The sequence below is a fragment of the Pseudopodoces humilis genome, chromosome 8 (genome assembly GCF_049639895.1).
Source record: "Pseudopodoces humilis isolate 2021_Gansu_Grassland_sample_001 chromosome 8, ASM4963989v1, whole genome shotgun sequence".
Taxonomy (NCBI): domain Eukaryota; kingdom Metazoa; phylum Chordata; class Aves; order Passeriformes; family Paridae; genus Pseudopodoces; species Pseudopodoces humilis.
Window position 1 is genome coordinate 26,670,053 of NC_142207.1, and position 14,156 is coordinate 26,684,208.

At 39.7% G+C, this 14,156-nt stretch overlaps 1 protein-coding gene across 2 annotated transcripts; it reads right to left on the minus strand.

Moving 5' to 3' along the window:
• Nucleotides 1–5,300: 5,300 nt before the first annotated feature.
• On the minus strand, nucleotides 5,301–14,122 carry STRADB (STE20 related adaptor beta). 2 transcript variants are annotated; one of them, XM_005519901.3, is made up of 12 exons: nucleotides 13,882–14,122; nucleotides 11,318–11,374; nucleotides 10,907–10,987; nucleotides 10,505–10,604; nucleotides 9,756–9,877; nucleotides 9,184–9,262; nucleotides 8,598–8,721; nucleotides 7,965–8,136; nucleotides 7,451–7,555; nucleotides 6,989–7,218; nucleotides 6,380–6,422; nucleotides 5,301–5,928 (listed from the first exon to the last, which is right to left on the minus strand). In XM_005519901.3, the coding sequence occupies exons 2-12, from the start codon at nucleotides 11,327–11,329 to the stop codon at nucleotides 5,776–5,778; spliced, it is 1,221 nt and encodes a 406-aa protein (XP_005519958.1). In that variant the 5' UTR covers nucleotides 11,330–11,374; nucleotides 13,882–14,122; the 3' UTR covers nucleotides 5,301–5,775. The 2 variants fall into 2 exon arrangements, with proteins under 2 accessions (XP_005519958.1, XP_005519957.1); XM_005519900.3 differs by having other exon boundaries at nucleotides 9,184–9,292.
• Between the last annotated feature and the right edge of the window lie 34 nt (nucleotides 14,123–14,156).

Here is a 14,156-nt window from a genome sequence, read left to right on the forward strand (position 1 = left end):
TATCCCTTAGACAAAGTGATGCCAACCAAGAGCCAGATTCATTCTTATTGTGAAATACAGTAGTTTTGATATGGTTGAGCAGGGATTGAATTAATCAACTTAATGTCATCAGTATTTCAAGCCAGTCTTGCCTTTCTAGTGTGTATTTTTAGGAGGGTCAGAGTATATCCATATTTAAATTAATGAGTTTTGAGGTTGCCATATAAAAAGCACAATAAACAGTTTGATGGCTAATTATCTATTTTACAAAATACTTTCCATTCCATTAAGCCTCACAGTGGAATATGAATTTAAGTGAGCTTTTTTTTAGTTTCTTGGAAAGTCTTAGAATGAGTTTACAAAAAAGATGTTGAATTCTAGAACATGCAATATTTGTAGAAGCCTTAACTGAAATGCCTTTGTGCATTTCCATGTCATTGTTTTTAATGCATTTGTGTTAATGAAAAATGTTTTCAAATATGTTGGTGCCAAATTCTTGTTTTCATGTATATGAAACAATTAAAAAATTGCTGTAAACTAGTTAGAAATGATGGTACTACTTTGTCTTGTTTCCAGGTGTTTAGTCTGTTTAAAATAAATCAGCCTGTCTGTGGATTTGCGATGGGAGGCCGAGGGGCTGGCTAGGGCTGATCCAGACTTGGATGGACAAAGCCCCATGCAGCTTGAGCACAGGCTGGACTCCCAAGCTAAACTGTTTTAATTACTTAAATTGTTCTAGTAATTTAATATTTGGTTAATTTCGACTTGGTTTAAATGTTACTCGCTCAAGGCAGTTTTCTCAACGTGAAGCCAGGCGGCATTAATTTGCAGTGTCTTCTTAAAGTAGTTTTGGTGTTGCTGAGGTAAACTTTAAGAGGGTTATGATTAGGTGAGAATTACTTGCTTGCATATTTCCAGCAGAATTAATTTAAAGGACTGAAGACTTTGGGACATCAGAGAAAACCATCAGGTAAATACCTACAGCTAAGCCTAAGCCTTACCTCTCTCTTCCTTTTTCGTGGAAGATACTGCTTTCCTCAGGGCGGCTGCGCTTGAAACTTCTGCGTAAGTCTACAGACACTTGCAGAAAGACTCTTTTCCCTGGCTGTTATTTTTCTACTGTGCCCCCGGGGCTGCTCGCTCCCTTCACGAAGGGCAGGAAGGGTTCCCAGCCTCTCGCCTGAAACCCGCCGCTTATTCCTGCTTCCGGGGACAGGTGCTTTAGGGCATGTTTTTTTCCTGCCGTGTGTCGCCATCCAGTCCCCGGTGCGTTTGTTTGCCGAGCAGCTTGTCCGCCGCGGTCCCCTCGCTGCCCCTCAGCCATGCCGGCCCCGGGGATCCCTCTCCCCCTCAGCCATGGCGCCCCGGGGACCCCTCTCCCCCTCAGCCATGGCGGCCCCGGTGACCCCTCTTCCCCTCAGCCATGCTCGCCCCGGTGACTCCGCTGCCCCTCAGCCCTGCCCGCACCGGCCCCCGCCCCAGTGACCCCTCTCCCCCTCAGCCCTTCCCCCCCTCAGCCATTCCCGCCCTTCTCCCCCTCAGCCCCTCTCCCCCCGCTCCCCGTCAGCCGTTTTCAGGCAGCGCTAATGGCCGCCAGGGGGCGGTGGCGGGGCCGCTATGCCGGACTCGGCATGAGGGGAGGGGCTGCGCTACTGTCGGTCGGTGGTTTGGGGCAATGTGATCTAAACGAGGTACTCGTCAAAATGGAAAAATTTCTCACATGCTCCTACACACGAACCGAGCTGTTCGCTTTAATAATATTGTATTTGAAATTGATGTAACCTTTCCTTCGACCTGTAGAAGTTGTAGAGGCCTCCCTAGCTGAGAATTCCCTGTACAGTTTCCCCATACTGTATTCAGTAAAACAGCCACGAGAGCACGGCTATTCAGATGGACACAGGCAGGCCTCAAACAGTGATACAGAGACAAAAAGCAAGATCCTCTCGTGGATAAACATGCCAGATGTAATAGTTAATCCCCATTGTGAAAATAAACAGATTAATGTACTTTGGAGGTGGGGGTGGACCCTCTCCGCTCCTCACTGCAACAAACTCAAACCAAAACTCAAAACAACCCCCCAAATATCCCAAAACAAACCAACCAACAACCACTTTTGAAAAAAGAAAATAAAAACAAATAAAAAACCCTGCAAATTTTAAATTGTTAAAAAGTCCCACAGTAAAAGAGTAAGAACAAAGTCTGAAACAGTAAAACTCTTCGATTTTAAATGCTTATGATGCTGATATTCAAGCAGAGTACCTTTGTAGGCCATGGCTCACCAAACGGCCCAAAATTTGTCATTTACAAGTCTAGCATAAGGAAAAAGACAAGTTGCCAATAAAATCCTGACTGGAAGTTATAATAGAAGCAATGTAGAGAAATGTGCATTGCCATGCCACCAACATCTGGGCCAAATATTAATAAATATGCTATATAGGAAGGAAAACCAAACTACTTTGTCCTCAAAACTAGTTTGAGGAAATCCAGTAATGTGAAGAAAAATCATGGAAAGTATGCTGAACCATCTTTTTCAACATCACATGCTGCAGGCTCCAAGGATTCAAAATCATGTGTTCTCCCATGATAGGGAAAACTAAGTGGAGCAGGAAAAAGGGCATGACAGTCAGCCAAATATATAATTCCACAGGTCTATGATGACTACATCAGCTACTGTAGAACAACGGCCACCTCAAACCAGGAAAGAATTTAAAGAAAACTTATCTGTAACTGACTTGCCAGATTTCACATGGGCAAAAGGAAATTTCCCTGTAAGAGTATTTTTCTTTTGACTGCATGAAATGTGAGAATTAGAAAGATAGTTGATATTGAATGTAGAATAAACAAACTTTGGAAATAAAATTTAGTAGATAAACTCAGCATTGATACTCTTAACCCATATGTCATGTAAATTTTGACAAAAGACAGGAGAACCTCTGCATCCTATGAGCAATCCATTCTCCTCCATTGCAGATGGATTTCATGAGAGGACAACTGAATTCTATTAATCTGGCTATGTAGGTAAATCCAGTAGTAATGGTCTATTCTATAATTATATCTAAAAATAAAACCACTACTCGATTGCAGCTAACATCACATGGGATTTTGGGACATTTTTCCAGAAGTTTCTGTGACTTTCAGATAAGAAATAAACATATATAGAACTAATTTATAGAGTAGAAGTAGTTGTTTTCATCTGGGCATTATGGAGGTTTCCACAGGCCCCTGTTTAAACTTAATATTCTTTCCTTCCTCCTATCTCAAGTTTCTGGAGAGATTTAATTATGTTAAATACCAAATGTTATTTTGATACCTGGTTATTAGTAAACCATCTCAATTTTCAGTGGTTTCTTCTTTTAATAAACTCAAATCTACGCTTGTCTGTCACATCTGATTGTTTAATTTCATAGTATGGTTCTTACAGTCCCTTGAGGTCTTTGCTGTAATGTATACTGTTTCTGAATTTTAGTAGTTTTTCCTCATTCATACAGGATAGGGATGGCCATCACTAGGACAGGTCATTACTGCTACCTTAGTTGTTTCAGAGGTTTATCAGACAAACTAATATACTTTAGGAAAGCTACTTAATATCATCAAAGGCAGGGTATGTAAGTCACCTACTTTGGTATCTGCCTCTTGTCAAAAGGTTCAGAACAATGGTTTTCAAATGCTTTCCTGTATTTTTAAGCATCCTCTAGGTTAAAAACTATTTTGCACTTGAAGAGAAGAGGGGTAGGGAAAAGAGAGAGGTAAGGTAAAACTCTGTAATGTTTTTTAAAAAAAAATTATTTCTGTTAATTAAGTGGAAGAAACTGTTCTCTCTTCAATGGGTATTTGTTGCATTGAGACTAATTTAAAATGAGGAATTCATGTATGAGAGCAAGTTAATCTGGGTAGATCACATTTTTTTCTGTAGTAACAAGTAGCTGTTATAACAAGTATGTAATTTTCCTGTAATAACAAGTAGCTTGTAATAACAAGTATGGCTGGACTATGGTGAAAACAGAAGTCCAAGTATTATAGATATAAATGGAAGTTATTTGTTTATAAGTTTATTGACAAGTCTTTAATCTCAAATTAAACATGTTAAGTTTAGAAATATAGAGCTCTCTTCACAGCATAATGAATAAACTTTTTTTTGGATAGTTTTTATGTAGTCATTTAGAATTTTATGTATCTCTTAGGCTTGTATTTCAGTCATTTGGTCTTCAAGACCTTGTAGCAAAGCTGCTGGCAATACTGGCAGTATTCTCAAAGTTGGCTACAGGTCTGCTCAGCTATGGAAGACTTGAAGACTTATGTGGAATGTTGTTTATGTTGAAAACTTAAAATATATCCATCCAATATCTATTCATACCTTTTTACTATCATCATGCTTCCATCAGGAAAGTACTAGTGGCTTTGGGACACAACTTTTGCTACAACATGATGAGAATATCCATTTAAAAAAAAAAAAATGCTTTTGTTCAGTTTGAGTTGCCTGGTACAGTATGAGAGATGAGAATTTACTGAATTGTAGGGAGAAGACAGCTTTTCATCTGACTTAGAACGGGTAAATTAACTAGGATCTATTAGTTTTTTAGTATGGCTGAATTGATCCAGGGGAATTTAACTGTGCCTTGCAGAAGAGGCTTGTTTGCCAGCAGCAATGCCAGTGAAGCTTAATGCATGTTGCCTTTTCTTCTGAGAAACAGTATTAGGTTCTGGTAAATTCTGGTGGTGAACAGGAATACAGTTGTCGCCCTGAAAACTCAGCTTCTGAGCTTGCTAACATAGTTTTCTAAGGACTTTCCCAGGACAGTAACTGTAAACATAGATATGTGTACATTCTTTCTGTTACACATCTTGTGATGGGCATCTCTCATGGCCAGTGCAGTGAGAAAGTGTTATCCTGACCATCCAATCCCTGGCCGTGGTCAGGAGCCTATAAATCCTGGGGGGAAAAATAAACTTTCTCTTCTTTTCACCACACCTCGACCTGTGTCCGCATGATCTATTCATCTTCAGCGGTAACATACAGTATAAATAAAAATATGTACAATAACTTTAGATTATTTGACTCTTCAAAATTAACCCATACCTGCTAGAACTCGAGACTTACTTTGCATAGTGAGACATCCCCAGATTAACTGCTAAAATGACACAACAATAAATAGAGGAGCAAAACCCCAGATTTGTACTAAGAATGTGAACAGATGCAAGAGCAGGAGTCCCACTTCCAAGCAGCTTAACTTCTTTGGGCAACACACAGTATTAAAACTGCACGAAAAATGGTGCATAGCTAACCTTTGGCAAATATGACAGTGTATCAAGTGAGAAAAATGTCTTTTGAGAGAGAAACATTTATTTACATAAGCAACAAATCTGTGCAGCTTCACATTTCAACTTGGAGGTGGAGGATTTCTCCTTACTAAAATGATTTGGGTCATAATGAAAAGACAAATAGATGTTTAGGTAAGATCACAGACAAACCCCAGGCCTGAATTCAGAAAGGCATGTGGCCTGCAGCACTATGAGCTGATAATACAGTACAGAGTAAGATTACAGCAGAGGTTCTCTTGTTAAGAAAGGCTTTGAAAGAGAGAGGTGAGCACTCAGCTATTCTTTATACACAATTTTCCTTACACTCAGAGTGAGGCACACTGCATTTTGTGATGCCAAGAGGAAGTTAATGAATTATAGCCACTTCATGGCATTTCAAGTATACTTGGTCTAACTGTATTTTAACCATACAAAAGCAGCAAATACAAATCACATTTTCCTTCTCTGAAACACTGGAGAGGTATCATTGGTATTTATTTAGAATTCCCAGTCTGTATCATCTTGATTTGTGGCAATACGTCCAAGTTCAGCCCCAACTGCTGTTGAGGGCAGTGCCAAGAAGTCTGATCTGTTATTTTGAATAGGAGGTGGTAATAGGGACAGTAGTGAATTCTCTGTTTGTTCCTTTATCTAGAAAGAAAAAAAAGTTAAAACAAAGCTGCGTGTAAAAGCCTCCATAACTTTTCAACTGACTTCATTAAAAGCATGGGAAATCAGAGCCATGTTTTTGCATGTTACAATACTGAAAGTAAAAGAATGAGAGGTTTTGCTTTCACTGGTCTATTAGTCCTTCAAGAAGTAATGAAATCAGCTGTGCAGTTCTGCTTTAAATTAAGAATATTAACCATTTTAAAATTAGTTAGGCTGCCATTAAGTTAAATCAACTTCATCAATAGGGAAATTGATTAATCTTATGCTTTCTATACTCCATCTATACCATTTTGTTAAAAAAATTCTGAAGCACGTATGATCTTACAGGATGATTTTTGGCTCCAGGTAACTTCATTATTTTGTAATCTAGCTCTTTTTGTGGCTTATTTAGGTTATAGCTGTGTCATTTAATGAAATATATGAAACTCACCTGTTTGAAGAACGTATGCGAAAGCAAACTGCTTGCTGATGGCCTGAATCATAAAATGAACAATATAATTATGTTCTGGAAAGTAAAATACTGCATTTGGATAATGGGCCAGATTGACAAATAAATTTAAGCCCTGAGGTTTTTCCTCCACAGGACAAATGTGAAGAATGAGAAAAGCAGCACACAATTCCTACATTCTATGCCTCAATTTGTAATTAAAGCACTACTGAAGAAATTTATTTTTAAAGGTCTTTTCATGTTTCTGTTTAACAAGAAATTTAATGCCTCATTCAAAAGAGACATAGAACTGAAAACATGTATTTCAGATTTCTGGGTTTTTTTTCTTTCACATATTTGAAAGTTAATTTTACTTGTTACAAAGCATAGTCATATTACAAGAAATTCAGGGGTCAAATTACTTTAAAAGTTTGATTCCTTTATCAGACAAGATAATTCTTAAAATAAAAATGGAAGTGTGTTGTTTTACATAGTACATCTGCTCTGAAATTCTACTCTAACAGCATTCAACTGATTACTGTACCCTAAACCGTGAGCTATACTTGATCTTGGATTGAAGTGACAAAAAATTAGTTTTCACCAGAACATTACCTTTTCTCAGGGTCCTGTTGCAAGCAAAGTTCCACCAAGTTGTGGAATTCAGGTGAAAATGTTTTGGAAAAGGGCATTTGAAGTCTTTCACTGGTCATTGTGTGTGTCATGCTCTCACCAATTCCAGAATCAACACCTGATCGGGAATTCTTCATCCTGGATTCTCCCCGGGGAAAGGTATTTATATCCCAAGGACAGTAGGTGGGACCTTTCAGCTTTTGCAGCAGCATCTAGTAGGAAGGAATAGCAGTATGAGAGTTCGGCAGCTATCCAGACCTTTTCAGGGTAAGCTATGAAACTGAAGGGATGGAAAGATTATTTATTCTAGAAAGAGACATGCATATTTGAAGTAACAAAAAGCAGACATTATTTTAGCAGTAATAGCACTGGTTTCTGTGAGTAAAACAAAAACAAGAACAAGCTCAGCACATTTTTAACTACAGATAAAGTTGAGCATTATACCTGAGTGCGAGGCATATCCTGAAACGGAACATGTCCATTGGCTAATTCACATGCTGTAATTCCCACACTGTAAATATCAGACTTCATGTTATAGCCAGACAAATCCTGTTAGAGAAGGAAGACACTAATGATCACTGAGACCATTGAGCAGTGCCAACAAGAATACAAGTCCCTGCTTCAAACCAAGATTCTAATACCCCATTACCTACACAGTATTGAACCAATTAAATTGTGAAACCTCAGACATTTGAGAAATCTGATAGATGTACTAAACACAAGTTTCAGGATTTGCAGTAGTTTCCAGGAGATTTGGGTAAAGAGTTTTAGTATAGCATCACCTTACCAACAGCTTTAGAAATGGTTTCTCTAAAAGAATTAAAAATTCAGTACACACATATATTTTTAGAAGTTGCAGTTCAACATCTTTCATTGCAATTCTACAAGCAGACTTAAGTTGGAATTGAGTACTGCTACTAATTTTGAATAGGAAAAATTACGTGTAATTTATACTAACCTGTCTCAGTAGTTCAGGACTCAGCCAAGGAAGCACAGATGTACTAAACTGGGGGAAATCATATACCACCTTTGACTTCTGTCCATTGCTAACTAAACTGTAGAGGTTGTTTAGGCCAGAGAGAGAAACCAGCCCATCCTCTGAAATCAGAATGTGGCTAGCTTTAATATTCCTGTAACATAAAGTGGTAAATTTTAGTTATAAGAATTACTCAAAAGCACTACTAGAACAGAAAGGCTTTCATATTTCATTAACTTACAGTGAGATGCTAGCATGGAGTTCATATCTCAGTTAAGAGAGATGATCAGGAAAAAAAGTGCCAGAAATAGGAGAAGGGCCCTTCTTCCCTGCAAGGGGTGTAAACTAAGGAAGCCCTTTCTATAACTCTGGTTTTCTTCTGCTTCAAAGAAACAAAGTCAGGCAGAAGTATAATCCCTGTAAAAACTGGCTTGAAGAAAAGCAGAAATACATTTCCTCTTAAAATTTTACAAACTTGGTTCTCCTGAAAACTTTCCATTGAAAAAAAATGTTACTTGTACGCTGTCTGATATAAGAAGGTATACAGGAAAAGGAAGGAAACAATACTTAAGGTAAGATGCTGGTTCTGGTTCTTACCTATTGACATTCTCCTACCTGTGAATATATCCATTCTGGTGCATGTAATTTAATCCTCTGATTGCACCAAACAGAATGTTCCCTATCAAAGCTTCGCTCATTCCTTCAGGAAAGTAAGTCTTCAGCAGGTGTCTAGCTGAACCTGGAAGTAAAAAAACCTAGCTAGGCCTAACAAGTCTTGTTAAATTACTTGTCTATGCTTCACTCACTGTGCACACTCATCAAGAGCAGAATTCTCATCTTTATACTGACTTTGGTGCATTATTACTTGGATGTAACTGATGCCCCATGTCATGCTTCTGTTAACTGGAAGTCTGTGCCCAACCTGTATTCAGTGTAAATAGGTCTTCTGTTAGCAGAATAAAGCCAGATACATCTCCCAGTTACCATTCCTCACATGGTGAGTGCTAGGACTAAGTGGAATTTAATGCAGTTCAAATACCAGTTTTCACTGGGGAGGAAATCTTCTCTAAACAAATGGTTTGTGAGAGTCTGGTTTCTCTACAAGACAGGAGATAATCAAAGAGAAACCTCTCATGAACCATACAGTCTAACCTGTATCAGCCCTTTTTCCTATTCCAAAATTGCAGTTAACAGTTCTTACCATAGGCCATGAATGGGGAGATGACCCAAAGCCAGCTTCCAGCTGTAAACACTGTCCAAAATGTCATTATGTTGGGATGCTGGAAAAAGTGTGATAAAACCACCTCATTCTATGGAATTAAATGAAAATGGATGTGTTAACCACAGAACAGCGGTCCTACTAAGAGCATTAACTACATCAGTTATCAGTATAGAGAACTGTTTCTTTGCAATTATACAAGATGCAGGTGATGTGAATAGCCTGCAACACAAATGTAAATAGCTTGCCCATAATTGCATTTGTCTGAAGTAAATCTAGTTTCTTCATAGTCCAAACTTTTGGTGTTAAATAAGAGTACAGAACATATTTCAAATAAGTTGCACAATTACAGAAGTATTTCTAAAGCAATTGTCAGCTGCTGTCTTCAGAAAGCAACTCTCAAATTTACACATGCATTGTATTTATTATGTTCTACTCCTTTGGAGGGAGAAACCTGACTGAAATGACCCAGTGCAAGCTACCTTTGTTCAGTAATCTCATATGTATTCCTCTCTATCTTCATCAGGCTTTGTAAAGAAATGTTGTTCCTTTACCTGTAAGGCTTTCAAGTGCTCTTCAGAGCAATTTTCAAGGTCTGTGATCCTTACAGCAACTTGCCTGTCTGTAGGTGTATGCCGTGCAAGGTAGACTGAAGTTAAATTGTTGAACCTCCTTCCTGAAACCAGAAATGGCTACCTTAACATTGGAAAACATAATAATCCATCACATGGTTTCCTTCATATTTAGAGATAATTTTCCAGTTTTAAAATTGCAATTGATAGAAGCGTGTCCTTTTCTTTGAGAATGCCAAGACCTTAAGTAATTGCAGTAAAAATATATGCAGCAAATTAGTTGAAGCATGGCTGTACTATCTTGAGAACAACCAAAAGTGTTTGAACATGTGTTAGTACCAATAATATATCTAAATGAACAACACTTAGTATGCATATTCACATAAACATATGCATGCATAGCAGGATCTAAGGCAGCCATCCTTAGAACAATCAGCTTGGGTAGCCAAGTTACAAGACATGATGTTACTTAAGGCTGCATTTATTGTCACATACCACTGATTTTGAAAACTGACATGTACATGCACAAACATCAAGAGACAATTTCAGGTAATAGTTGATTTGTCTTAGTTCTTAAAATAAGAGATTACTAAACTATGAGCAATGCTCTGCACTTTTCTCAACTGAGAGAGAAGAATAGTCCTTTATTTTCCAAACTTACTGTTTTCTGCAGTTAACAATAAATTATTGATAGCAGGAAGAAGAAATATTTTAAGGTACATTTATGTTACCTATTTCCAGCTGGAGTTCATAGTGAGAGACATTAGAAGAGCAAAATACCATTTCATTTTTTCCTGTAGATGGGGGAACCCAGGCTAGATCAGAATCAGCCTAACAGAGAAGAAACAGACTTAATCCTGAAGTCCAGTACTTAAATAAGAACATTCAAGCTGGTACTTTTACCATTACTAAGACTTAATTTTATGAGCTACAAGTTTTATGTGTGTGTGTTTGTTTTCACACTGGCACAAGATTAACACTCAGATACCTATAGTCTTCTACCAAAGTGGAAGCCCCAAAGTACTCTTGTTTATTTTTGTTGTCAGCATTTCAATAAGCACTCCCTAATTAGGCTATTTTTAATATCCACCAGCTTCATACTTAACCTTGGGAGCTAAAGTTTCTATTCTTACCAGGCATTCATGGATGCTGCTCTGAGATAGCTCTTCTGGTCTGATTGATTCAACTGGTGTACGCAGAATACAGGAGCAGTCCTTGAGAAAAGAAACAAGTGAATGTTGGTGGAGTTGATGCAATTTATTAAATATTGCAGTGCAAAAATGTAAAAAAGCAGGAGCAGTTCAGAAAGTCTTCTGCTACAAGTCAATCAATCAAGGGGTTAAGAAACAGCATGAAGCACTTACATGGCAGACCTAGAGAGGAGACACACCAGTCTCCTTCACCAAAAGCTGACACAGTGAAGTTCAAACATCTCAGCACTGTGGAAATTCCCTCAAGCAAGATGTTTCACCAGGGCTTTTCATATTAAGGTATAGCTGGGTAACAAGGTACAACAAGGCCAAAGTTTTTAAAGACAAACTTACCAAACAAGACATGGAACCACCTTAGGTCAGGGGAAAAGTCATACACACCCATTTATCCTAGAAAAAAAAATAAAATAGCAAAGTAAGATGATACATAAACCTGTCATAAACTTAAATCTCCTTAATTAGAACTGTGAGGCATTCCTGTCAGCTATCACACACAAACACCAAGAGCTCCAGCTCAGGGAAAGTCTGCTTCTATTTAAGTAGAAAATCAATTTGAAACTCCACACTGAGGACTACACATTAACTCAAGTGTTCCTTTTTCATTTATGGGTTTAGAAATGTTATTGCCACTTATGAATAAACAATTTAATTGCAAGTTAACTGCACAAGTGCAAAAAGTAAAAAAAAAAAACAGACTCATGAATCCTTGGCAGTTTGTAGGAAAAGAAATCATTTGTTGTTTTAAAGAAGCACAGCTGTGCTAGGCAGATCTTGGCTTGGATGTGTGCAGCTGAACTAGCTCACAAAAAAAAGCAAGGCAGAAGCAATTGCACTTCACATTTCAGAGGTGAGGGAGGAAATTCTATTTTAAGGGATTTGAGTTAAAAAATAAAAAAAAGAAGCAACTCCCTCACAGATCAGAGTAGCCTGTTCATCAAGTCTGATGCTTTGAAAGCTTAGGCAGTGAGAGAGATGTCTAGTAAGCGTATCAAAGCTTCTGTAAGTAAAGAATGGGACTATTTTACCTTAGCTATAGAAGACTATAAACAAGTCTTCAGCAGTAGAATCACTAAGGTTGGAAAAGACCACAAAGATCAGAGTCCAACCATTAAGTTAACACTTCCAGGCCCACCATTAAACCATCCCTAAGCACTACATCTACGTGTTTTTTGAACACTACCAGGGATGGTGACTCCACCACTTCTCTGGGAAGCTTTGACAACCTTTCCAGTGAAGAAAATTTCCCTAACATCCAATCTAAACCTCCCTTGGTGCAACTTGAGGCCAGTTACTGTCATCCTATCTCTTGTTATGCGGGAGAAAAGGCCAACTGCCACTTCACTACAACCTCCTTTCAGGTAATTGTAGAGTAAGAAGGTCCCCCTGAGTCTCCTCCAGGCTAAACTCCTTCAGCCACTCCTTGTAATACCTGTGCTCCAGACCCATCACCAGCTCTGCTGCCCTTTGCTGAACACCCTCCAGTGCCCCAATGTCTTTCTTGTGCAGGGCTCAAAACTGAACATGGTACTTGAGATGTGAACTGGCCTCACCAGTGAGTACAGAGGGACTGGTGACAGGTCCTGCTGGTCACACTATTGCTGATACAAACCAGGATGCCACTGGCCTTGGCCACCTGGGCACACCACTGGCTCATGTTCAGCCAATTGTCAAACAGCAACACCAGGTCCTTTTCTGATAGGCAGCTTTCCACACATCATGAGGAATGCTACTTGGTGGCTGATAAAAAAGTCAGCTACAGGAAGTATGTTATTATGCCATTTTTTGTATGAAAGTTTACTTATAAAAGCTGAAGTACTATACCAGAAACTGATGATTTTGTTTATAAAGGACCTAAGCTTGAGTATATCCTGCATTTAAATTATGTATGCTACTTAATCAAGGGAATGCTCTTGAAAAGCTAACAAGCCCCCACCACTCCATTCACTGAAAAATATCCAATCCATTCCAGTTACATTTTTACCCTAAAGATCTGCTTGGAGATCTGCTGTAATTCCTTTTTAGAGATACCAGATGGAAACAAAAGTCAACCCGTAGCATATACTGGGCACCTTCAGAGGATCAGCACCTGACTTGAATAACTTCACTGAGGAAGTTTGTAGCAGAGTAGAAAAAAAACCAAAACAAACGCAGGTGCTTCAATATACTGCCCAGCACTGTAATGGCAACAGCATCCTTCTCCTACCTGGAAAGAAGATGCCTCATTCTGCTACACGAGACAATTTATTCTGCTGCTTGCAGTATGAGACCACAAAAGCTAAGCTGAAGAATAAAGTCTTTTAATAGTTATGATATACCAAAGTCAAATTATTATAGACTTAGTTCAAAGATGTATAGCCAGCCAACAGAAACATCCGTGATGCACATTTATGCAAATAACAGTACAGTTTTAAGATTTTTATTTTTTTTCTTATGTAGCTTGACATTGTTTCCATTTTTTCATACGGCTTTGGATCATGTCCCCATATAAACCTTCCCCTGTCCCCACATTTTTCCTTCTGTACTGCAGGTTTTTGGGGTTTTTTTTGTACTGTAGATAGTGACAGTGTTGTACAGGTTAAACAATATATTCATCACACTTTGGCCAAAGCTTCAGCCAGCTAACAGTGCAGAGCAGGAAAAAAAACATAGAAATCTGTTGCCTGTGAGCTAGGGGAGTGTGAAGGCTCCGGAGCCGAAGCCCCGGTACCGGGAACGCGCGTTACTGGGTTCTGCTGACGCCGAGCTGCAGCTCCTACTTCAGCGTTCGCAGTGACTGAGGCAGCTCTCGGTCGTGTATCTCGAGTGAAATGATCCGTCCGTGACAAAGCACCGGAACGTGCGGAAGGACGCCCCGCAGGCTCCCCAGCAGTTCCTCACTCGCTCCGTTAAGTTCGTACCTCGCCTTCCTCGCTGGGCCCCCGCCTCCCTCTGGCCTCCCGCGGAGGCCGGGACAAGGCTTCGGTCCTCGCAGCTTCCTCCCGAACTCGGTGTGCGCCGCTCCCTCTCTGTCCCTGGCCCGTCCGGCTTGCCCCGAAGCGGGGCAGAGAGCGCGGCCAGCGCGGGGCCCGTCCCCTTTCGCCGCCGCCGCCGCCGGAGTCAGGGCCGGGGGCCGGCACCGCCGCCGCGCCGCCCGCCAGAACCCCGCCCCGCCCCCGGCCCCGCCGAGCCCAGC